Here is a 24,229-nt window from a genome sequence, read left to right as displayed (position 1 = left end):
AAATGTTGAGATGGCTAGGAAATGTTATGGAGATGCAGGAATTTTGATAGCCGAAAATCTAAATCGTCCTTTTCAGCCAACCATCTAGGGCCAAACAAATAGCAGTTTGTCCCTGAATGGTTTGGGAAGACATTGTAAAAAGGGATCTAAGGAAATTGGGACTTCTTTGCAGTTTTAATCGATAAGTTTCAGACATATTGGGATGAAGGAGGAGCGTGTGAAGCTTTATTTGCCTCAGGCGGCGTGGTGGTGCAGTGATTTTTCAATAGTAGTAGTAGTAGTGCACTAATCCGTCGAGCCAAAAATACAAAGAAGAGTGCTCAAAATGCTAACTAACTCGAAGCAATAAATGAGTAAAAGCACTGTCCTTTAGCTCTTTCTATTGCATCACAATAAGCAGAAATAAAACTGGAGTTTCTTTTAAATTAAATGTTTCTATTTTTTCCAAGACCTTGTTTTATTTGGAATAACCTTCATTTTTCCTGTTTTTTCGGAGATTAGGACATGCTATGCAGAATCCTAGTTATCTTCCACCTATATGATCTACCTTTGCGCACAACAATATTTTTGCGAGGTGAAATAAGGTGCACAACGGTCTGCATCTCGTTCATAAAGTACACAAGGATGCACGACGTTCTGAAACTATACATGGACAAACTCTGTCCCGAATTACAAACAAGTGTGATACTGGAGATGAAACAAGTTTTTAAAAATAGTTCTTTTAGGGGTATCGGGTTCAAAGGTTTGAGAAAGAAGAATTTATTCCAAAGTATGCCATTCTTATTTAAGATATAAAGAAACTTTTCGATTAATGAGTTTAAAACTTTGATGAGAGACACTTACCTGCTCGCATCTTCGTGCAATTAGATGTGACAAGCTAAAATTCATCTCAAACGTATCTCACAAATAACCAAATTCATGGTCGTCTTTTGTCTTTTTTGTATCTTTTTTCACTTAAAAATTTCAGCGTTATCTATTGAAACATGATTAACGAAAAAATCAGCAAAAATGGAAAAAATGTATCGGCAGTTTTTCTAGGGGATATCGGTCTAAAGGGTTTGTAATGTTCAAAAATATGTCTTGCTGATTTAAAATAATGTGACAATTTTCAAACAATAGCTTGTTAGCTTCAAACAAGGAGAGGCCTTTATCCCTTCGCAAAAGCGTCCATTAAACTTTAGATACTAAATGTCATCTATTCATTCAAGAATCACTGAATCTAAGTCAGTTCTACTTCGCTTTCCTTTATATTCTTCTCAGCATAAAATCTAAGAAGATATTTATTAACGTTACTTAAAAACAGAATCACAAAAAAAACAGCAGTTTTCTTGGAGAGATGGGTCCAGATCCCCTCTTGGTGGTGAAGTTTTTGAAAATGAAAGGAGATTTTAACTGCCATTTTGTTGCTCAACAGACTTTTATAAATGTGAGTACTCCCATCAACGAGTTGCTAGCTTCAAAAAAAGACCTTTGCCCCTTTGCAAAGCTTTATAAATGTGAGTACTCCCATCAACGAGTTGCTAGCTTCAAAAAAAGACCTTTGCCCCTTTGCAAAGCGCCCATTCAACTTTACACGCAAAAGGTCATCTTTTCTTTCACATACTATTCAGCCATATTCTTTCTTTTTTAAGTTTATCTGCAGTCTTTTGAGTATTAGATTTAAAGGAGATATTTATTGGAAAATGTTTAACGGTAAAATCAACAGCAAAAAAGGAAAAATATGAGGCAGTTTTCTAGGCGAGAGAGATCAAAAGTTCTTGCAATGTTTAAAAAATGTCATGTATATTTAAAATACCACAAAAAAGTTCAACCAATGGGTGGCTAACTTCATAGATCAACATTTATCCCTTTTCATAGTGTCCAATAGACTTTACACGCAAAACGTAATCTCTTCTTTCACGGGTCACAAAGAGGGCTTTCTTATTCATAGAATTTTGCCTCCTCTCCTCCAAGAGGTTGAAAAATATTTTTTTGTGGTATTTTTATTTGAAAAGTGCGCTTTCAGTATTTTCAGTGAAAAAATTATAAAAAACACATTTTCCCGTAAATTTTTTTGACTTGATACCGCTGCACCAAATCCAGAGTCAGTTATATTTCATATTTCAATTGCGTTCTTTCCAGCATTAAATTTGAAGCTGAATATTTATTGAAAACCGTTTAATGACAACTTCACCTGATTACGTTTCTAGGGCAACCACTTCAGTTGACTATTCCGGAGTTAATCCGTGATAATCAGACACTTGACATCCACGAAGTGCCCTTTTGTTCTAATATGACTAATTTCATCACAAATTTCCCAAACCTAACATTAACTCTGACAGTATAAAGCGAGAGGCGATTTATCGAAGCCTTATGAAAAGCGACGATGCCTTGGTACAATGTCTAAACATATAATTTTCTTTCCTTACTGTATAAAATATGGTCGTTTATAATGAACTTGATTTAGTGTCTGATTAATTAGTTCAAGACATTATCTGTTCTCATAAATAATGATTAAAAGTTGAAGAGCCGATGGTAAATTTTTCTATAGGCTACAGGTGATTTTTTTGATTATTATTTTTTTAATTAAAGGGTTTTTTGACAACCAACAAAACAATACGAGCCTGAAGTAAGTTAAATAAAAAAGAAGTTTCTTCAACTGGAAGAAATTATCAACATTAAAACTTAAAATGGACATAAATTATTTCATATATGAAAGGGCTGGCCCCCTCCTCAATACCTCACACTTTACACTAAGGTTTAACTTTGTTTTCCAAGTATTTAAGAAGGACTCCTGAACCACAAGGGCCGTTAAATTAGAATAATAAGCTCTTTTAAAAGCTTTAAGAAAATAGCGTAAAGAAGGAGGTATTGAGGAAGGGGCAACCACCCCCCTCATAAACGTAATAATTTCTGTTCAATTAAGTTTTAATGTTGTTCCTTACTTTCGGTTGAAAAGCTTTTCCATTTAATTTCTGATTGTTCTTTTTTTAATAATGCCGAGAAATCCAGCTCCCCTTCCATGAAAGCTTCCCTTCCCCCACAACATATTCCTCCATAGAAAGATCCATCTGCGTAACACCTCCCCACCATAAAAAGCTTTCCCCCCAAAATTAAAAACATATGCATGCTTCCCAATAGCCAATAAAATATGTAAACAATGGACAAAGTTCATAGCTTGCGGCCCTTCCCCTGGGCTATGGGGGAGTCGAGTCATCCTCAAAGACACAGTTGTTAGATCTTTCGACTTATCTGAACGACTTAATCATAAATTGTGAGGTACTGAGTAGGGGCCCCCCATTGCACTCCAGCCCCCATTGCACTTCCTGGCTAAGGGGCCAAGAAACGGAGATCAGCACCGGCGGTTTTTACCTTAAGGGTCTAGTGCCATCATTCTCATATTTATTGAGAAGGTGGTGGCCCCCCTCATACTCTAAACGACGTAAACAAAGACATATCGGCTCTTTCAGCAACTTATCAGAGACGACATTATTTTCAAAATATGACCCCCCTCCCAACCCCATAAAAAGGAAGTAGGAGGGGGCTTGACGCCCTCCGATTTTTTGGTCACTTGGAGAAGGAACAAGAACTTTTGATTTCTGATAAAATAAGCACTCTCCCAATTTTGTAAGAGCACTGTTTCGATATGATCACCCCTAGAAAAAAAACAAAATACATAAAAATATACACGCATCTGTGATATTACTTCTGGCAAAAAATGCAAAACTCCACATTTTTCAAACAGTTCGTGGTAACAAACTGTAAGTAAAGAGCAGCTCAGCTTAATAGTTTCCGAAAGTCTAAAACGAAACTTTGATATCACTAGATACATAAAAAAAATCAGAAGTTTATGCTAATTCCGAATATATAAGAATCATCAAGTTTAGTGTTACTCATCAAAAGCTACGAGCCTGAGAATATTTGTCAGGTTTTTGAAATAGGAGGAAAACAGACCCTAAAATAAAAGGAATCTTAATAAAAGCAACACCATCAGATTCAGCATATCAGAGAAACCTACTATTGAAGTTTCAAGCTTCAAATTTGGAATTTTGCTATTTTTACCAGAAGAAAGATAACAGATGCGTTTTCGTTGTTTTTTGTTTGTTTGTAGTTTTTTTCATTTCCCCAGGGGTGATTGTGTCAAATAATGGTCCTAGAAGATCGGGAGAGAATGCATTTGGACGGAAGTTAAAAGTCTAGTGCCCTTTTTAAGAGACCAAAAAGGTCATTTAAAAGGATGCACTCAAAAAGAATGCTCAAAAAGAGTTTAAAAAATGACCTTGGTGTTTTTGCTTAAAGCAAAATGACCACCTTATTTAAATTGTCCCTGAATTCAAAGTATTTTTGGTTGAGGGTATGTTGGGAGATGGCTTTCAACGGGTTTCGTGCGACTCAAATGTCTGGCCCTTAAGTGGAGGAGGTAGTAGAGTATTTCCCGGCGGGGAATAAAAAAAAAATTGAGTTTTCCCCGAAGTTTCCGATAGGGCTTGATTTCCCATTTTAGTGAGTATGCTTATGAGTTTCCAATAGGATGGAGCCATGGACCCTTCTAACTTTATGCAGGTGTATTATGAGTTCCATAGTTCATGTTGCAGTGATCAGACCTCATTCTTATTAGTCCGACGATAAATAACAATGGTGGTCGGCAAACTAGGCTAAGTTGGCCAAATGACGTCCAATTATATAACAGTTAAGGAGTACTCACATGGAGGGTCATGCCCAATCCCTCTTAATCTTTTCTATGTGCTTCATCTTTTTCCATTTTTTTTTAAATTTATTCATCCCCCGAATAAATTCCTGTATATATGCCAGCGAAGACAGAGCTTTATATTCAGGCACATCTCAATAAGGTAAGACAGAAGGTAAAACAGTCAACTGAACAAGTGAGACACACCTTCTACTAGCCTCCTAAAAAGATACGAGTTTTTATGATTTCTCTCATAGTTTTTTTTTTTTTTTATAATGAATTTACAGGTTTCTTCATCTACCCCCTCCTTCACTTAAAATAAGTTCTTGCGCGCAAATCCAGGGACTGGTCCCTCGTTCTTCTTGTTCCTTCTTTTATTTTTTTTTTTTTTTTTTTTAGGTGCCAGAGACATTTCAAAATCTGCTTTTTTTATTATTTCTCCATATAATCAACCAAGTGCCAGAAACATTACAAAAACAATAAACTTTTCATTCCATTTCTTTTTAATGGTATAATTGTTACGTCAGAACCTCTCTTGATTTTCTCTTAAAAACTATTTATGAGTTCTCTTAGGCTATTTAAAACGTCTTTTTTTTAATCTCTCAGCTTTTACATTTTAATTTGTGTTTCTACTTTAGGATTCCTTTTTCATTAACAGTAAAGAAGAAATATCCGAGGTAGTTGTATGAGGAAATCACAGTTGGGTCATAAAAGAGCTTGGTAACCGGCTTAGTTTTACAACCCAACTTATTTCTTTATGTTATCTCAATTTACAGTCGCTTTTTCCGTTAGTGCTTATGGTTGCTATAGCTAATAATTTATCAATATGCCAACTCATCTTCAACAATTGGTAGTAACAAGATATATGATGAAACTTTGCTATATCGTCGTTATCAAACAGTTCGTGGTAACGAACTGTATGTAAGGAGCGACCCGGCTCAATAGTAAACGAAACTCTAAAAAACAGGATTTTGATGCTAAAAGATACATCAAAAGAATCAAATTTTCATGCTGATTTAAATATATAAGTTTCGTCAAATTTGGTCTTTGTCATCAAAAGTTAAGAGCCTGAGAAAATTTGCCTTATTTTGGAAAATAGGGGGAAATACCCCTAAAAGTCATAGAATCTTAACGAAAATCACACCATCGCATTCAGCGTATTGGAGTACCCTGTAGCAAAAATTTCAAGCTCCTATCTATGAAAATGTGGAATTTCGTATTTTTTGCCAGAAGACAGATAACGGGTGCGTGTTTATTTGTTTTTTTTTCCAGGGGTTATTGTATCGAACAAGTGGTCCTAGAATGTCGCAAGAGGGCTCATTCTAACGAAATGAAAAGTTCTAGTGCCCTTTTTAAGTGACCAAAAAAATTGGAGGGCACCTAGGCCCCCTCCCACGCTCATTTTTTCCCAAAGTCAACGAATCAAAATTTTGAGATAGCCATTTTGTTCCGTATAGTCAAAAACCATAATAACTATGTCTTTGGGGATGACTTACTCCCCCACAGTCCCTGGTGGAGGGGCTGCAAGTTACAAACTTTGACCAGTGTTTACATACAGTAATGGTTATTGGGAAGTGTACAGACGTTTTCAGGGGGAATTTTTGGTTTGGGGTGGGGTTGAGGGGAGGGGGCTATGCGGGAGGATCTTTCCTTGGATGAATATGTCATGGGGGAAGAAAAATTCAATGAAAAGGGCGCGGGATTTTCTAGCATTACTATAAAAAACAATGAAAAAAATAAACATGAAATTTTTTTTCAATTGATAGTAAGGAGTAGCATTAAAACTTAAAACGAACAGAAATTATCACGCATATGAGGGGTTCTAAAAATACTTTAGCATAAAGGGCGAGGTATTTAGGAGGAGATAAATACCTCGCTCTTTATGCTAAACTATGTTTAGTAATTTCATGTATTTATTCTTCGGCCTTTCTGATTCAGGGGACATTCTTAAAGAATTGGGACAAAACTTAAGATTTAGTGTAAAGAGCGAGGACAAACCCCCTCATATACATAATAAAAATATAGGAATATAAAAGTTTGTTACGTAAGTTTATTCTTAAGTTACGTATATTTTTTACTAATAAAAACGTTCGTTAAAAATTAGAAGTTCTAGTTGCCTTTTTAAGTAACCGAAAAATTGGAGGACATCTAGGCCTCCTTCCCCACCCCTTATTTCTCTATTTTGTCGGATCAAAACTAAGAGAAAGCCATTTAGCCAAAAAAAAGAATTAATATGCAAATTTCATTTTAATAATTTATGTGCGGAGAGCCAAAATCAAACATGCATTAATTCAAAAACGTTCAGAAATTAAATAAAAAAAAACTAGTTTTTTTAACTGAAAGTAAGGAGCGACATTAAAACTTAAAACGAACAGAAATTAATCCGTATATGAAATGGGTTTTCCCCTCCGCAATCCCTCGCTCTTTACGCTAAAGTTTGACTCTTTGCCACAATTCTACTTTTTAAAACAATTAAAAACTTTAGCGTAAAGAGGACAACCCATTCATATACGGAGTAATTTCTGTTCGTTTTAAGTTTTAATGTCGCTCCTTACTTTCAGTTAAAAAAGCTAGTTTTTTATTTAATTACGGATAAAGGTCGTATCCGACGTTTTCACACTTATGAGACAATTACCATAAAACCATTTTTTAAGCTGTTCTCAATGGGAGGGGGATAGGAAGAGCAATGCTGGTCAGGAATCTTAAAGTGCTATTGACCACACATTGCCCTGCTAGTCCTCCCTTTGGTACTCAACAAACAGGTTTGGTAATTATAATAACAGTTTGACAATATAAGATTTAGACTTGAAAGCGAAAATATGTAAAACATAAAACGGAGTTGTTGGTTCTTGTTGTGTATCTATTAGAGAGCAGTTGCTTTTTTTTTCTTTTTTTTGCCAAGGCACATGCTAAAATCTTATTTTCCTTGGTTATAAGGATGGGGAATTTTAAATCACTAGTTGCAGGTTCTTGACCATGACAAATCGATTGCTAATCCGAGAATGTGTGTTTTTCTAGAATTTTGGCCCTATGTGAACTTAATGTTTTAAAATGTATTCTGTTTTCAGTAAAGTTGCCTCCAATCACTTTTGACTCTTAAAAATGGCACTATAACTACCAATTTCCAATCAAGTAAGCCCCATCCGAAGTTTATATTACCACCCATTCCATAAAAAACCCTATATGACCCCAGGGCATAACTTACAACCCTTGTTCCAGGGCTCTGGTGGACCGTATGAGCCCTCGGGGCATTGTTATATGTTCTTTGTACTATTTTGAACAATGTGGCTGTCTCACAATTTTAATCAGATGTGTTTGGGCAAAAGAGGGCATCAGCAGGGTGGGAGGCTAGTTGCCCTCCATCACTTTTGGCTTTTATAAGGGACTAGAACTTTCAATTTGAAAAAAAAGTCTTCTCTAAAGTTTATACGACCTTCCCTTCCACACGATCATATATGCCCCCAGAGTATAACTTACAACCCTTGCCCCTGGGTACTGAAGGGGTTGTTTCAACTCAAAAGTTCTTGTTATATGATTTTTAGACTTTTTTGAACAAAACGGCTATCTCAAAAGTTCTATCAGATGCATTTGGGGAAAAGAGGACGTGGAGAGGGGGCTAGTTGCTCTTTAATTACTTTTGAATCATAAAAAGGGTACTAGAATTTTTTATTTTCGATCCAACGAGCCCCTTCAAAAGTTTCCATACAAATCTTCTATGTTAATAATAGGTAACTAGTATAACTTGCAGCCCTCGCCTGAGGGCTATGGGGGGGGAGGTCATCCTTAAAGGCATAATCAATGAACCTTTCAACTACGTTGAACAAAATTGCTATGCAGTTTTTGTTATATGTATTTAGGAAAATGAAAGACGTTGGGGGGGGGGGCTGGTTGCCCTCCAATCACTTTTGACCATAAAAAAGGGTACTAGAACATTCCATTTCCAATCAAATGAGCCCCTTTCGAAGTTTTTACGACAGCTCCTTCTATACGAAGTGCCCTGCTCTGAAAAAAATACATTTTGCCCACATCACTCTTTACTTAAGCAGAACTATTGCACTGCCTATGATTTTACGATCATCGATATCTTCACCGCTGGGCTAAAAGATAAGGAGGTACTGTGAAACCAGTGCGGTTTTGTGAAGTTCATGGGAAAATTGTTTTATTTTGCAAACCAAGGTAAAGGGGCTATAAAGCACTATTCGAGGGTCTTCGAAAATGAAAGTTTCAATTATATGATTTTCGTTTTAGTTTGAGGTATTTTAAGTGGGTTTAAGACACTTTTTCAAAATTATTACAAATTTCTTGTTTTAACTAAAAGTTACTACTCCATTAAATAAAAATAAAAACTATTTTTCTAAACAGTTTTTAACGACGAATATTTGCCACAAGACAGTTTCTTTTAAAAAAGCCATTTTAAATTCTAAGAAAATCTGTAAATAATTAAATTATTTTATTATATTATTTTATATATTTTTCGATATTATTACCCAAGCATACATTTCTTTATTTATTTACTTTATTTTTCTCGCCATTTCTCACTTTGCAAAATTTATCAACCAGATAAAATTTCAGACCCTGGACAAGACGATACATCCTCTGACGAAAGGAAGAAGAGACCCCGAACCGCTTTTTCTGCATCACAGATTAAATCACTAGAATCTGAATTCGAAAGAAACAAGTATTTGTCTGTTTCTAAAAGATTACAACTTTCCAAACAGCTTAAGCTAACAGAAACTCAGGTAAGGTGAACTTTTCTTCTATTTCTTTCATTCTTATTTATGCAGCGTTTAAATGCTTTAGAGGAATTATGGCAATATGTGAAAACATATGGCTGAATGTCCAACACAAATGATGGAGTACTATTTAAAATATAGGAAGATGGAATCGTCGGTTGTGGTTATTAGATAAAAAAAACAAGTTTTTTCAATCGAAAATAAGGAGCAACATTGAAACTTAAAACGAAAAGAAATTATTACGTCTATGAGACGGGTAAGTTTGTTAGAACTTTAAAAAGCTTCTTATAGTTCTAATTAACCGACCCTTGTTTTTCAGAAGTCGTTCTGGAAGAACTGGAACAATAAAAATCAAACTTTAGCGAAAAGAGCGAGGTGTTGAAGAGGAGGCAACCCCTCTCATGTACTTCTAATTTCTGTTCGTTTTAAGTTCTATTTTTTTTCTTACTTTCAGTTGAAAGTAATTATTTTTAATAATTTAATTATTTTTTATTTAATTTCTGGTCGTTTTTAAATAATGCCGGACATCTATTCCCCCTCCACGGAAAGATCCTCTAAACAATTGGATCTCGGTAAAAAATATATCCCAAACAATTACCACTAACATCTCTACAGGTAAAATTGAGTCAGCAAAGAGATAGTAAACCAAATAAAAAGAATTCTATATAGGAATTCTGGCAAGTTCACCCAGGGCAAAATTTCCCCTAAGAATTTCAGCCCCCGGAAACTTCCCTCCACAAGGAAAATTCTCCTCGGAGAAAAACCTCGGCAGAAAATTTATCCTCAACCCCACCCAAAAATGTATGTCTACATCCCAATAACAAATACTATATGTAAACATTGGGCAAAGTCCCTAACAAAGACCTTTTTCCAGGATCTACGGGGGTCATTTTATCTCCAAAGTCATAGTTATTGAATCTTACAACTATGTTGAACAATATCATTATCTCTAAATTTTAGTCAAACAACTTTTGCGAAAAAAGGGGTTAGGGGGGGGGGCTCCCCTCGAATCTTTTTGGTCACTTAAAATGGGCACTATATTTTAATTTATGGTCTAATGAGCCCTCTGCCGATATCTTAGGACCACTGGTCGGTACGATTACCCCTGAGAAAAATAACAAATAAATAAATAAAATAGACACGCATCCATGATCTTTCTTTGGGCAAAAAGTGCAAAATTCCACGTTTTAAATATAGGAGCTTGAAACCTCTACAATAGGGGTCTTTGATACGGTGCATCTGATGGTGTGATTTTCATTATAATTCCAAGGGTTTTAGGGGTATCCTCCCTGATCGTCACTTTAATCAGTAAAACTGAATAAATCTTATATATTTAAAATCATCATAATCAGCCGATTTTTATGGCGCTTGGTATTAACCAAGTGACATGTAGCGATCAAAAATTCTGTCGGTCTGTCTGTCTGTCTGTCTGTCCCGGTTTTGCTAGTTTAGGCACTTCCAGATAAGCTAGGACGATGAAATTTGTCAGGTGTATCAGGGACCAGACCAGATTAAATTAGAAATAGTCGCTTCCCCGATTCGACCATCTGGAGGGGAGTGAGGGACGGTTAATTCGGAAAAAATAGAAAAAAAGAGGTATTTTTTACTTACGAACGGGTTATCGGATCTTAATGAAATTTGATATTTAGAAGTATATCATGCCTCAGAGCTCTTATTTTAAATCCCAACTGGATCAGGTGACATTGGGGGAGTTGGAGGGGGAAACCTAAAATCTTGGAAAACCAGCGACAAATAGTATGTCAAGTCCATTGACACAGTCGAGCAGCTCAAAGTAGAACGCATCTTTGGCGTCATCAGGGCTATCTCTGATAGGCGCGTAGACGGGCAATATAATCACGTTACTAATCGAGCCTTTCAGTCTCAGGGCAGAGATTCTTGCTGGCACTGGTTGCCAAGAGAGGACAGATGATGCATCAATTGAGTTCAGGAATCCAACTCCGTGGAAACCTCTCCCATCGGTCGGTCCAGAGTTGTAAAATTTAAACGTTTCTGAATCCGTGGGTTCAATTGATTTCATCAATATATCGTTCAATCTAGTCTCAGGAAGGCAACATATATTGAGACCATACTTTTTCATTTCATTATCAAGGAGCATCTGAGTTGAATCGGCCTTGCAAGTTCTTACATTCCGAGAAGCAACTTTAAGTTTCATTGTCGGGATGATTCGCCCACTTCTCGAATCAGACATCATCCGAACCTGATCCGCGTCAGTTATCGCGGACGCCGTAGTACTGATCGTTTTATCTGAATCTTCTGCATCTATTAAATAGAAAAAAGGATTTTTTTTAACTGAAAGTAAGGAGCGACATTAAAACTTAAAACGAACTGAAATTATACTCCGTATATGAAAGGGGCTGTCCCCTCCTCAACGCCCCACTCTTTACGCTAAAGTTTGACTCTTTCTCACAACTCATGCCTTTTAAAACAGCAAAAAAAACTTTAGCATAAAGAGGGAGGCGTAGAGAAGGGACAGACCCTTTCATATGTGGAACAATTTCTGTTCTTTTTAAGTTTTAATGTTGTTCCTTACTTTCAGTTAAAAAAACACTTTTTTTTAATATAATTTCTGAACAATTTTGTATTAATGTAAGTTTTGACAATGGCTCACCGTGTATGAATAATTAGAAGGAAATTATAAGCTTATAATATTATTAGGAAATAAGGAAATAAAAATATAAAGGAAATAAAAAATAAATAATATAAAGAATATTATAAGGAAATAAGCTTATAATAACTTAAGTTTGACTTTTTTTCCAGTTGTTCAAGAATGACACCTGAATCACAAAGGCTGTTTAATTAGAATAATAACTTCTTTTAAAGGTTAAAAAAGGAACTTTAGCGGTAGAGCGAGGTATTGAGGAGAGAAAAACCCTTTATATGCGTAATATTTTCAGTTCGTTTTAAGTTTTAATGTTGCTTCTTACTTTCAGTTGAAAAAACCTGTTTTTATTTAAATGCTGCTCGTTTTTTAAATATTGTTGGGAAATACAGATCCTCATCCACGGAGAATTCCCTTCTCCCACGAGAAATTTCTCCATGGAAAGATTCTCCCACGAAGCAAAGTAGCGATATTTGTGGAATTAATTTTGTTAGGCATAGAAACAGAAGCGTAAAGAGCAGAAGCTTTAAAAAGAAAACTTTAGCGTAAAGAGCAAGGTGACCCCTCATATACGTAATAATTTCTGTTCGTTTTAAGTTTTAATGTTACTCCTTATTTTCAGTTGAAAAAACTTGTTTTTTTTTAAATTTAATTTCTGATTGTTTTTTAAATAATATTGGAAAATACAGCACTCCTTCATGGAAGTTCTCTTCCCCCTTGAAAAATTCCTCCATGGAAAGATTCTCCAACGTAACCAAATCCCCCAGACCCCACCAGAAAAATCCCCCTGAAAACGTTTGTATACTTACCAATAACCAATACTATATGTAAACAATGGGCAAAGTTCATAACTTGCAGCCCTTCCCCCGAGGACTGTAGGGGATTAAGTCGTCCTCGGAGACATAGTTATGAAATAATTCGACTATGCTGAACAAAATGGATATTTCAAAATTTTGATTCGGTGACTTTGGGAAGAAAGAGCGTGGGAAGGGGCCTAGTTGCCATCCAATTCTTATTGTTCACTTAAAAGGGCACTAGAATCTTCCATTTCCGTTCGAGCGAGCCCTTTTGCGAAATTCTAGAACCACTGTTTCGATACGATCACCCCTGGGGAAAACATACAGAAAAAAACAGCAAATAAAAGCACATCCGTGATTTTTCTTCTAGCAAAAAAATACAAAATTCACATTTCTGTAGATGGAAGCTTGAAACTTCTACAGCAGGGTTCTCGAATACGCTGAGTCTGATGGTGCGATTTTCATTAGGATTCTAATTCTTTTAGGGGACATTTTCTCCTTTTTTTAAAAATGAGGCAAATTTTCTCAGGCTCATAACTTTTGATGGGTAGGACTAAACTTGACGAAGCTTATATATTTAAAATCAGCGTAAAAATCAAATTCTTTTGATGTATCTGTTGGTATAAAAATTCAGTGTTTTAGTGTTTCGGTTACTATTGTGCCGGGTCACTCCTTACTTACAGTTCGTTACTACGAACTGTTTGATTGGTGTTTCATGGGAATTTTCTTGACCAGCAGCTCCCCAAGCTTCTGGCGCCCCGTTACGTAAGCCGTTCTGCCGGTTGGCCTAGGCAACACGCAGAACGTTTCACCACTCCATCGCGATGTGGTGCAACTTAGGGCTCTCCTCTAACCTCACTAGGGACGGAAGCATGAATCATAGCTACGAGGTCCTAACCTTATCTTGGAGCACTCGAGCTTATCAGGCCCTATTTCTCCCTAGAAGAACTAGTGGTTAAAGTGGTCGGAGTATGTACCCTCGGAATCGTTTGATTTAAAATTTTCTCCATGGGCTTTAAAATCATTAAAACAGAGAACATAAATTTATTGCATGAATAGCGATTTAAATAGAAGATAACTATTAAGTTGGCTGATTCAAAATTATAAGAGCTACTGGCTTGTAATTCCAGCCGGTTTATTATTATTTTTTAAATTGAACTATCGGTGGAAACAGTGTTTTTTTCTGTATTTATCTTTTGGGCTCTACATTAGGTACTTGGGTGCAATACAAATAACTCACGGTACTCAAATGTACCTTTGAAGGTACTTTTTTAATATATTTTTAAGGTTCTTAAACGTGAAGTTTATGCACTCAAGTCAAATAAGCTGAAGTCAAGCAAATAGGGGAAGAGGGGAGTCTACGAGCAAGGACCCCTTAAGTCTGTGTCAATTGACAGGTACTCTGATGCATGGCAGTTTGTTTTTATATCCCTTATTAGTTATCTGAAAAAAAATAAGTCAAATAAAAATAGTTGCATGTTTCAATGTGCTTTTTCGGTAAAACGAAAAATAAAGAAAAGAACCTGACGCCGAATTATTTTCGGCGTATAAAGCTCAAAGCAAAAATTAAAATATTTCGCCACGCAACAGATTGAATTTTGTTTCAATTCCAAATCTTATTTAAATAAATTATTTAATAAGCTTATTCATGGCAGACAGATCATAGGTTTTTGGCACTAGCAGTAAAGGAATATTTAAAAGAAGAATAGCACCTTGTTAGGAGCATAATCACACTTTAAGATACAATTGTATTTAAAACGATGAGTCCCCCCTCCTCATAAATTATGTAAATCATGAGAAAATTAAAGATTTATTAAGCAAAGTAAGGGCCCCAAAGGCTTAATACAAGTTTTCCATGTGCCTGTGGTCTGACCATTGGCCGTGAGGGCGTGAACTTCTGCCTTGGGAAAGCCCAAGAAGGTGAACTTTTGCCCTAAAATGTTCTCTTTTCAGAATATGACCCCTACCTTGGGAGACCTCACATATTAATGTCCAACCCTATTACACTATAGTTACCATTCCTATTTTGTCTCGCGATCGTGTTCCGCGTTCGTTTTCGAGTTACCAACGAGAAACTGGTTCCCAATATTAGAGCGTTTGATTGTTATGCGCTAAAGTTTGACTCTTTCTCACAACCCTATTTTTCAAAACAATAAAAAACTTTAGCATAAAGAGCGAGGTGTTGAGGAGGGGACAGTCCCTCCTCAACACCTCGGTTTTGATCAGTTTTGATCGGACGATTTTGTAAAAAAGGGCGGGGAAGGAGACCTAGTTGCCCTCTAATTTTTTAGGCTACTTAAAAAGGCCACTAGAACTTCAATTTTATTTATGAAAGTTTTTATTAGTAATAAATATACGTAACTTATGAATTAACTTATATAACGAACTTCTATATTCATTTATTTTTATTACGTATATGAGGGGGGTTTTCCCCCTCGTCAATACTTTGCTCTTTACACTTAAGTTCAAATTTTGCTCCAATTCTTTCAGAATGACCCCTGAATCACAATTGCCGTTTAATTTGAACAAATAGCTCTTTTGAAATTACTAAAAAATACTTTAGCGTAAAGAGCAAGGTATTAGAGGGTACGAACCCCCTCATATACGTAATAATTTCTGTTCGTTTTAATTTTTAATGTTGCTCCTTACTTTCAGTTGAAAAACTTGTTTTTTTATTTAGTTTCTCAGTATTTTTAAATAGCACTGGAAAATTCAGCATTCCCTTCATGGAAATCTTCTTCCCCAATGATAAATTCTTCCATAGAAAGATCCTCCCGCTTAGCCCCCCTCGACCCCCCACCACCAGAAAAATTTACCTAAAAGCGTTTGTATACTTCCTAATAACCAACAGACTATGTAAACAATGGACAAAGTTCATAACTTGCAGCCCTTCTCCCGGGGACTGTGGGGGATTGAATTGTCCGGAAAGACATAGTTATTGGATTTTTCGACTATGTTGGACAAAACGGCTATCTCAAATTTTTGATACGGTGACTTTGATTTTTGAGATTTTCCCAAATAGTTGGTTAGGCCAACTGTCTAGAGCTAAACGGAAAGCAGGTCGTCCGTGGTTGAGTTGGGAGGAAAGAAAGATTTAAGGGGCAACTGAACTTCCTGGGAGGGTGTAAGGAGGGGTGTTTTGAATAGATTGAGATGGAAGATGAGCTTGCGTAGCTGTGCTGGCATCAGGTGGCTTGGTGCTGAAGTAAGTTGTTAGTACTAGTAATAGTATTCATAAGTGATGAAACTATTACATTAAAAAATTATAGTTGCCTATCACAGTTGCCCCCATAGTGGGGGAACCTAGTAAAGAACAAAACTCAGCACATAGCAACCGAAATTTATAGTTATGGTACTATGGGCATCGCTGTCCTTTTTTATCACTTATTGTATAAAGTTAGTTTAACTTACGAATATTCTTTTTGCGTCGTTTATTTGTGATTAAATTGCTTTAAAACTTGTATCCTACATTACCAAAAAATCATTTCTCATTTCTTTGTTTTAGTTTTTTTTTCTGGTAATGTTGAAACATAAGCTGTAAAGCAATTTAGTGAAATAATAAAATATTAAAAAAAATAATACCACTACAAAGTAAATAGCTTTTACACAATGAGTGCTAAAAAAAGGGGTAGTGGGGAGAAGGCGAGAATTTTCACTTATGTAAAATATCAGTTATTTAGCGCAATATCGATTATATTACTTTAAAATATATCAATCATTAAACATCAATCCCAACTTTTTATCTAGTCTCTGTACAGGTTTTGTAAGTATAAGAGTTTTTACAAGCAATACCTCTTTTTTATTATTTTTGTTTTGATTTCTAATTACTATTCCCCCATTATAAATTTTTTGTATGTTGGGGTTATAAACAAATAAATAAGTAAACTTAATTAAATTCGATTACAGTTATAAAGGAAAGCTTTATGCTATAAAGGAAAATAAATTCCTTAGAATTTTTCCCCTTAAAATGCCAATAGCCGTCAATATGTTTTTCTTTGACAAACTACTAGTTACTTTGATCAATTTCTCTATATTAGATAAAGATTTGGTTTCAAAATCGTCGAACGAAATGGAAAAGGAAATACACAAGTGACCTTGAAACGCTGGCTCAACAATACTATTCATCTCTTGGAGTTCTAGCACCAAGACCTCTATTTGTTGGAGACAGATTATGGTAAGGATGCGTGCTGTTGAAACTACAAAATATACTCATATTTTGGCCATCGTTTTATGTTTTTCTGGAACTTGTATACACATATTACTTAGTTTTATCAGGGGCGTCAATTGGTGGAAGCATGAAGTGGGTTTGCCCCACTAGGTTTAGAAGAAACCATTTTAGTACCTTTATAAAAATATTGCCTTCCCCTAAAATATGAGGAAAAAATTTGCTTCTGAGTACTTATAATAGTGGAAAATCCTTATCCCCACCCTCAAGAATTTTAGTGAATCGGCACCCTGTCTTTGGCTTATGCTGAACATTTAACAATTCATAAATTACGGTGGGTAGTTGGATTAGTTTTATCCAATGGGAGTTCTCTAAGATTAATTATTCTTTTGTAAATTAAAATAACGGAGTAGGGGTCCTATTGAGCCCTATTATTGAAGTGGGAATAAATAGGATATTTACTGGATTGATCAGAATTTGTTTGTTGTTACTGCTGATAGTGCTCTCAGGCAGATTGATGTTATTTTATTAACTCCTCTCTTAGTGCTACTGAGACTTTTCGGGAGGACTAAAGAATTGTCAGTATTAAATAGTGTACTTCTTCATAGGACAAGCGTAGCCAGTAAAGATACTAAAAACTTTTTATCATGGTAGACCATTAGTTTAAATCTTGGACAAGATCTTTTTCTTGTTTTCAAGTGGTAGGTTAGTTTTTCGCAGCACGAGCGGGGCCAGGCAAGGCAATCCTCATAAAATACCTTTTAATATTTCCTATTTTATTTTTTCTCATGTCGTAAAATGTTATACAGAAATTAAAATTAATTTTTTCACTTGAAAGCAACATCCTTCTGATAAAATCCCTTATTTAACAATATTTAGACTCAATACCCACCACCATTGAGATTGGTGAGGAGAGACGGGATCTGAATAACCTCGCTCCTGACAACAAAACTTGTAAAAAACATGAACAAATCACAACGTCTAGAAAAGAGTACGACATGTCTCTTTGCACTGTGACATTTTCCAAATCTTTGTTCCCTTTGCAGCATCTTTAAAGGTGTACCCCTCCCCATTCATGATCAAAGTTTTGAGTTGGTAAAATAAACGAAAAAACTGTTTGAAAAGCAATGAAGCCGCATTTTAAATTAGACCCGATGTGCCACACCTCCATGGTCTGTATTTTCAAAAACCATTTCATTCACTTTTGTTGAGTCAGATCCACAAACTTAAGTAAGTCACCAAAAGGAAACGCTAAAATGGCGTTAATCTTGAAAGAAATCTTAGCTCGAAATTTGGCTCAAAATAAGCTCATATTGAACAAAAAAGTCTGTTTTTAGTTTGGAAAACACAAAGTCTATCGAGCCAATTGTTTTTACCAATATTGGTGTAAAAAAATCATACATTTCTTGTTGTATTTTTTTATATTCAAATATGTTTTATGTAGGGCTTACATGAAAGGCTAATGTTGATATGATGAAATTTTTAACACTAGAGGAAATAATTCACAATAGGAAAACACTTCTGCACAGAGCATATCTTACAACTCTATGCACTAGGGATATCTATGTTTGCCAAAGACGCAAACTCTGATCTTAGGAAAAAAAAAACAGTTTTTCAATACAGTCCTTGCGATACGATTAAATAAAAAAAAACTAGTTTTTTAACTGAAAGGAAGGAGCGACATTAAAACTTAAAACGAACAGAAATTACTCCGTATATGAAATGGGTTGTCCCCTCCGCAATCCGTCTCTTTACGCTAAAGTTTTTAATTGTTTTAAAAAGTAGAATTGTGGCAAAGAGTCAAACTTTAGCGTAAAGGGAAAGGGATTGCGAAAAACAGCGAAAAAACAGGATACATACGTGCTACCCATGAAAAAAAGTGATTTTCCTTGTCATTCAGGGTGGGGGTGGAGAGCAGTAAATATCTTGTATAAGGTTCTGGACAATGGTGATTCCGATAACGTACTTTTCATTTTTGTTTGGTGCCATTTTTGAGGAATTTTAGGCTCTTTTTAAAGATTCATGTAAATTTACTTTAAAAATGCAATTGCAATATTAAGGCTAATCGAAATCATTGTTACCATTCCTGAATCAGATACCAAATTCAGACCACTACTCATCTCTAGCATAGTTTCTTTTTCTTACAGGTTCTTCAGTCAACCTGGGCTCCCTTCATCCCAAAACCAATCTGTATTTTTAAACCATAGTCGACAAGCACTACCACTGGATGTTTTGCAACCGCAAATTTTCCCCTCTGCAATAGGAACAGCTCGCTATTCACCCAGTTCAATGCCACCATCTGTTCAGCCTATACCACCTCAAATTGGCAGTCATAGGTCACCCTTTGGCCAGTTTTTGGCACGGCCATCTTTTCAAAGCTTAGACGATCGGAAACATAACTAATTGCGTCCCTATTTTTCAATTATATTAGCTTGTTGTGTTTAACCCGCATTAAGATAACGATTTTTATTAATAAATTACAAATATGAGTTTATGATTGAACAGTACATATTATTTTAGAATACAACTTGGGGAAGTCAAAAACTGTTCGGTTACATTTTCTGTAAAACATATTTTAACAGCCCTCTCATTGAAACCGAGGAAGCTCTACCCGTCGGTCCAGACCGTTCTATCCTATCTTGAGTAATTGTCAAGATGTTAACAGAAATTTGTATTTATTTTAAGATTCGTTATGTCCTATTCTATCACTCAGATTAAAACGTATTTTGTTTTCAGTATAGCGCAAATTATCTTCAGGTCTTACGAAGGCATAGGGGTTATCAGCCCTCCTCGTGTTAATTTTTGCTCGTTTCGAGTTTATCTCGGTTATTTATTGTAATTTCTCTTCATTTTGAGTTTTATTTATTTAGTGATAGTGGTTTGTGGTAGTTTTACGATTGGAAGATTATTTGACTTTATTTCTTCTCATCTTCGGCTTAATGAAGCTCTTTACTTACTTTTTGAAAAGCTTGTTTTATGGAAAAAAAATTTCAATTAATTTCTATTCGTTTTTATTGACATAGTCTTTTTCATAAAAAAGATTTTTTTATATTTTTCGGGTTTTTTCTATAAGAATCCATAGTTCGGCTTGCTATTTGTATGTTGAAGCAACTTCTTCAACAATTCTTAATTTCGACATTAGTATTTTTTATTTAATTTTAGGCCTCCTCAAGTTGACCTGAAAAATAAAACTTAATATTATTCCCAAAAGATTCTATCTATGCTCTTTGACAACGTGGATGCAGCTACACTCTTTTTACTTATTTAAATTGTAAGTCCAGTTCTAATAATAGTAGTAACCCCAAAACTTTCTACTTAATACCTCTAGTTGTTCCCAATATACTGCTGAGGTAACTTATTGGCAACCATAAACACAATGCGTTTTGATTTAGTTCTAAAGCAAAATTTATTTTTAAAATATAATGGGCCAATTACATAATTGTGGGGGGTTGACATGTACAATATCTTTCAAGATATAGTTGCCGGACCGTTCTACTATGCTTAACAAAATGACTGTCTCAAAATTTTGAGTGAATGTCTTTGGAAAATGAATAGGCGTTGAAAGAAGGGCTGCTGGCCCTCCAATCTATTTTTACTCTTAAAAAGTCGCTATAACTTTTAATTTTGAATCGAATTAGCCCCTTTACAATTTTCAATGGTGCTTCTAATAATTATTGAGTGGCGGTGCCTATGATATTGCTTATAAGCCCTGTTGGAAATCTGCATACATATCGTTTTTTCGTTTACTTGAAACTCCCCCTAAACGTTCCCTAAAAGTTTCACATTAATACCCTTAGCGTTATTGTTTACAGTAACTGCAGTGGTAATATTAAAATTACACACACAGTGCTTTCAGGCTAGTTCGAAATCCCCCACAACTTACCTTGAAATGACTTAATAATTTAAGTTGTTCCTGAGATCTTACTTAGTCACCTTTTTGAATAGTCGACATGCTCATATCTTGTTTTGAATTAGTTCAACATCCGGCTAAATATCCCTTAAAAGTTTCACCTTAATAATCTTTGCTTGTGCAGTAGCAATAGCTGTAGCAGCATTAGTAGCAATATGTATATAGCACCTTTGGTTTCTTCAACATCCCCTTCAATACGCACTGAAAGTTCCAGCTTAATACCATCAACCATTCCTGAAGAATATCTGATACGTCCGCTTCCCAACATGTGTGGGAATTTTGTTTTTTGATTTAGTTCCATATAATCTCTATGTATCCCAAATTTTTCGCCTTTATACCAATAGTTTTAATAGCAGAGTAGTAGCAGTACCAATAGAAGTAGTAATAATAGCAACAGTAGTATTAGCACGAGTAGAAGCAGTAGCATTAAGATTCAAATATTTTTCTATTGGTTAGATCAAGATCCCTCACAACAAGCCCTGTTAGTTTCAACTTTAAACACCAAACTGTTCCTAAGGTGCTGTTGTTACAACCTTTTGACAAAATGCATATCGCAAAATGCATATTTGCATATCTCACCCATCAAAATCCCTAGAAAATTTCACCTGCATATCCTAGGGCATAGTTGTAACAACAGTCAGAGTAATAAAAAAGGTAAAAGGTAAAGAAAACGGCATTAGACTTGATAGTCCCTACCGGCGGTGCTGATCTCCGTTTCTGGCCTTTCAGCCAGGAAGTGCAATGGGGGGTTGGGGGCCAACCACCCTGTGCTTTTGCACACCCTTTCTGTTTACCTTCCCCATGTTTCTCCAGGTATCCATTTAGAGCTAGGTCGACTCTGGCTGAGCTTACATCAGATTCAACGTATCAAAAAGCCATACTGTGGACGTTCCAAGCTCCTATCTGCAAAAATATGGAATTTTGTAGTTTTTGCCAGAAGAAAGTTCACGTATGTATGTTTATTTGTTGTTGGTTTTTATGTTGCTGTTTTTTTCCAGGGGTGATCGTATCGATCTAGTGGTTCTATAATATCGGGAGAGTTCAATTGAACGGGAAATAAAATTTTATTACCCTTTTTCAAGTTACCAAAAATTGGAGGGCAACAAGGCCCCTCCCACGCCCCTTTTTCCAAAATCGTCCGATCAAAATTTTGAGATTGCTATTTTGTTCAGCATAGTTGAAAGGCCCAATAACTATGTCCTTGGAGATACCATGATTCCCTAACCCTTTGGATAAGGTTTTTAAGTTAAAAAATTTGCCCATTGCTTAGGTATGTGTTTGTTATTGGAAAGTACCTATATTCATACATTTTTCGGGTAGGGAAGGGGGAATTTTCTGCTGGTGGGATTTTCCACGGGGATAATTTTCCAAGGGGATGGAAGTTTCCAGGGGATGAATTTTTCAGGAGAATTTCACACTGAGAGTTTACCAGAATTCCTACATGAAATTCTTCGTATGTCTTGCTTTTTCTTTACCAACTCAATTTTACGCGTGGAGATGTTAAGGGTAATTGTTCGAGGTAAATTTTCACCAAGATTGAATTGTCTAGGTCTAGAGAATTAAGTCCACGAGGAGGAGAGAATTTTCCTTGGAAGTGGAGTCGTATTTCCTGGCATTGTTTATAAGACGATCAGAAATTAAGTAAAAAAACAAGTTTATTCAACTGAAAGTAAGGAGAAACGTTAAAACTTAAAACGAACAGAAATTATTACGTATATGAGATGGTTGCTCCTCCTCAACATCTCGCTCTTTACGCTAAAGTGGGAATTCCGTCCAGATTCCCTAAGAACGGCTTCCGAAACGCTATGTTCGTTTTATCGGAACATTAAGAATTTTTTTTTAACAGTACTAAAAACTCTTTAGCGAAAAGAGCGAGATGTTGCGGAGGAGAAATCCCCTCACACACGTAATAATTTCTGTTCGTTTAAAGTTTTAACGTAGCTCCTTATTTTCGGTTGAAAAAACTTGTTTTCTTTTATAAATTTAATTGTCAACAAAATATTCCACAATTTTGATCGGATGCGTTTGGGGATAACAGGGTGTCAGAGGGGGGGGGCTAGTTACCCTCCAACAATTTCGATTCTTAAAAAAAACTAGAAACTGTATATTTCCAATCAAATGAGCTTCCTCTAAAGTTCAAACAAACACCCCTTGCATAAAAAGCTTATATGCCCCGAGGCATAACTTACAGCCCTGGCCCCCAGACTCTGGGGGGTTTTGTCAACCCCAAGGTCTTGTTGTGTGACCTTTGAACTGCTTTTGCATAAATGGCTATCTCAAAATTTGGAGAAAATGAACCGTAAGGGGGGCTAGTAACCCTCTCATCATTTGAAATTTAAAAAGGGCACTAAAATTTCTGATTCCCAACACAATAACCCCCCCCCCTCTGAAGTTTGTATCACATTCCATTTAAACCTTATATACCCCAGGGGCATAGCTTACACCCCTTGTCCTAAGGGCTGCGAAGGGTTGTCATCTTCAAATACCTAATTACTGGACCTTTCAACTGCGCTGAAAAAAATGGCTATCTTAAAATTTTTATTGAATGTTTTCAGGGGAATGATCGGTGTTAGGGGGGGGGGGGTATCTGCCCTCCAATCATTTTACTCTTAGACGGCAGTAGAACTTATGATTACCAATCCAATAAGCCCCCTCTGAAGCTTATACAACCACAGCTTCAATAAAAACCTTCTATTCCCCCAGGGCAGTACTTACCAACCATGTCCTGAGTACCGTGGTAGGGTCATTCTCAAAGACATAAATTCCTGACCTTTTAGCAGCACTGAACAAAGTGGATATCTCAAAATTTTTATTGGATGTGTTTGGGGGAATGATAGTTGTGGGGGGAATGTCGTATAGTCACTTTGACTCTTAAAAAGGGAACTAGAGCTTCTGAGTACCAATCCAATAAGCCCCCTTTAAAGCTTACATGACTAACCTTTTTACAAAAACCTTATATGGCCCCTGGGTTTAACTTACAACCCTTGACCCGAGGGGTGTGGGGGGGGGGGGTTGTGATCCTCAAAGACATAATTTCCGGACCTTCCAACTGCGCTCAACAAGATGGATATCTCAAAATTTTGACTGGATGTGTTTGGGAAAAAATACATTGTGTCCACATTGCTTTTTACTTAGGCAGCTCTATAACGCTGCCTATGGCTTATCAGAACCTTCTCTAGAAAAGTAATAAAATAGCTGCCCGAATTTGATCCCCTTCGATGAATATTCTCTGACCCTCTTCATTCTACTCGGTTTTGACCCGTTTGCAACTATCAACGCAGGGAATTACGAAGATTTGGAATAAAGCTCAAGGAATAGCATAAGTGGTAATAAAGAAA

General features: G+C 35.9%; 1 protein-coding gene across 1 annotated transcript in view; it reads left to right on the top strand.

Annotated features, from left to right (window-relative positions):
* LOC136036629 (barH-like 1 homeobox protein) overlaps positions 1-19,470 on the top strand; it is a 28,062-nt gene extending 8,592 nt beyond the window's left edge. The window contains exons 2-4 of the mRNA XM_065718930.1: positions 9,239-9,405; positions 16,854-16,990; positions 19,129-19,470. Of these exons, the coding sequence (XP_065575002.1) occupies positions 9,239-9,405; positions 16,854-16,990; positions 19,129-19,384 (560 nt within the window). The 3' untranslated portion in view covers positions 19,385-19,470. The remainder of the gene's footprint in view (positions 1-9,238; positions 9,406-16,853; positions 16,991-19,128) is intronic.
* The last annotated feature ends 4,759 nt before the right edge of the window (positions 19,471-24,229 follow it).

This window comes from Artemia franciscana, chromosome 15 (assembly GCF_032884065.1).
Source record: "Artemia franciscana chromosome 15, ASM3288406v1, whole genome shotgun sequence".
In the NCBI taxonomy this organism is placed as follows: Eukaryota; Metazoa; Arthropoda; class Branchiopoda; order Anostraca; family Artemiidae; genus Artemia; species Artemia franciscana.
Note: the sequence above shows the minus strand (reverse complement) of the source record. Positions and strands in the feature narration are given on the sequence as shown.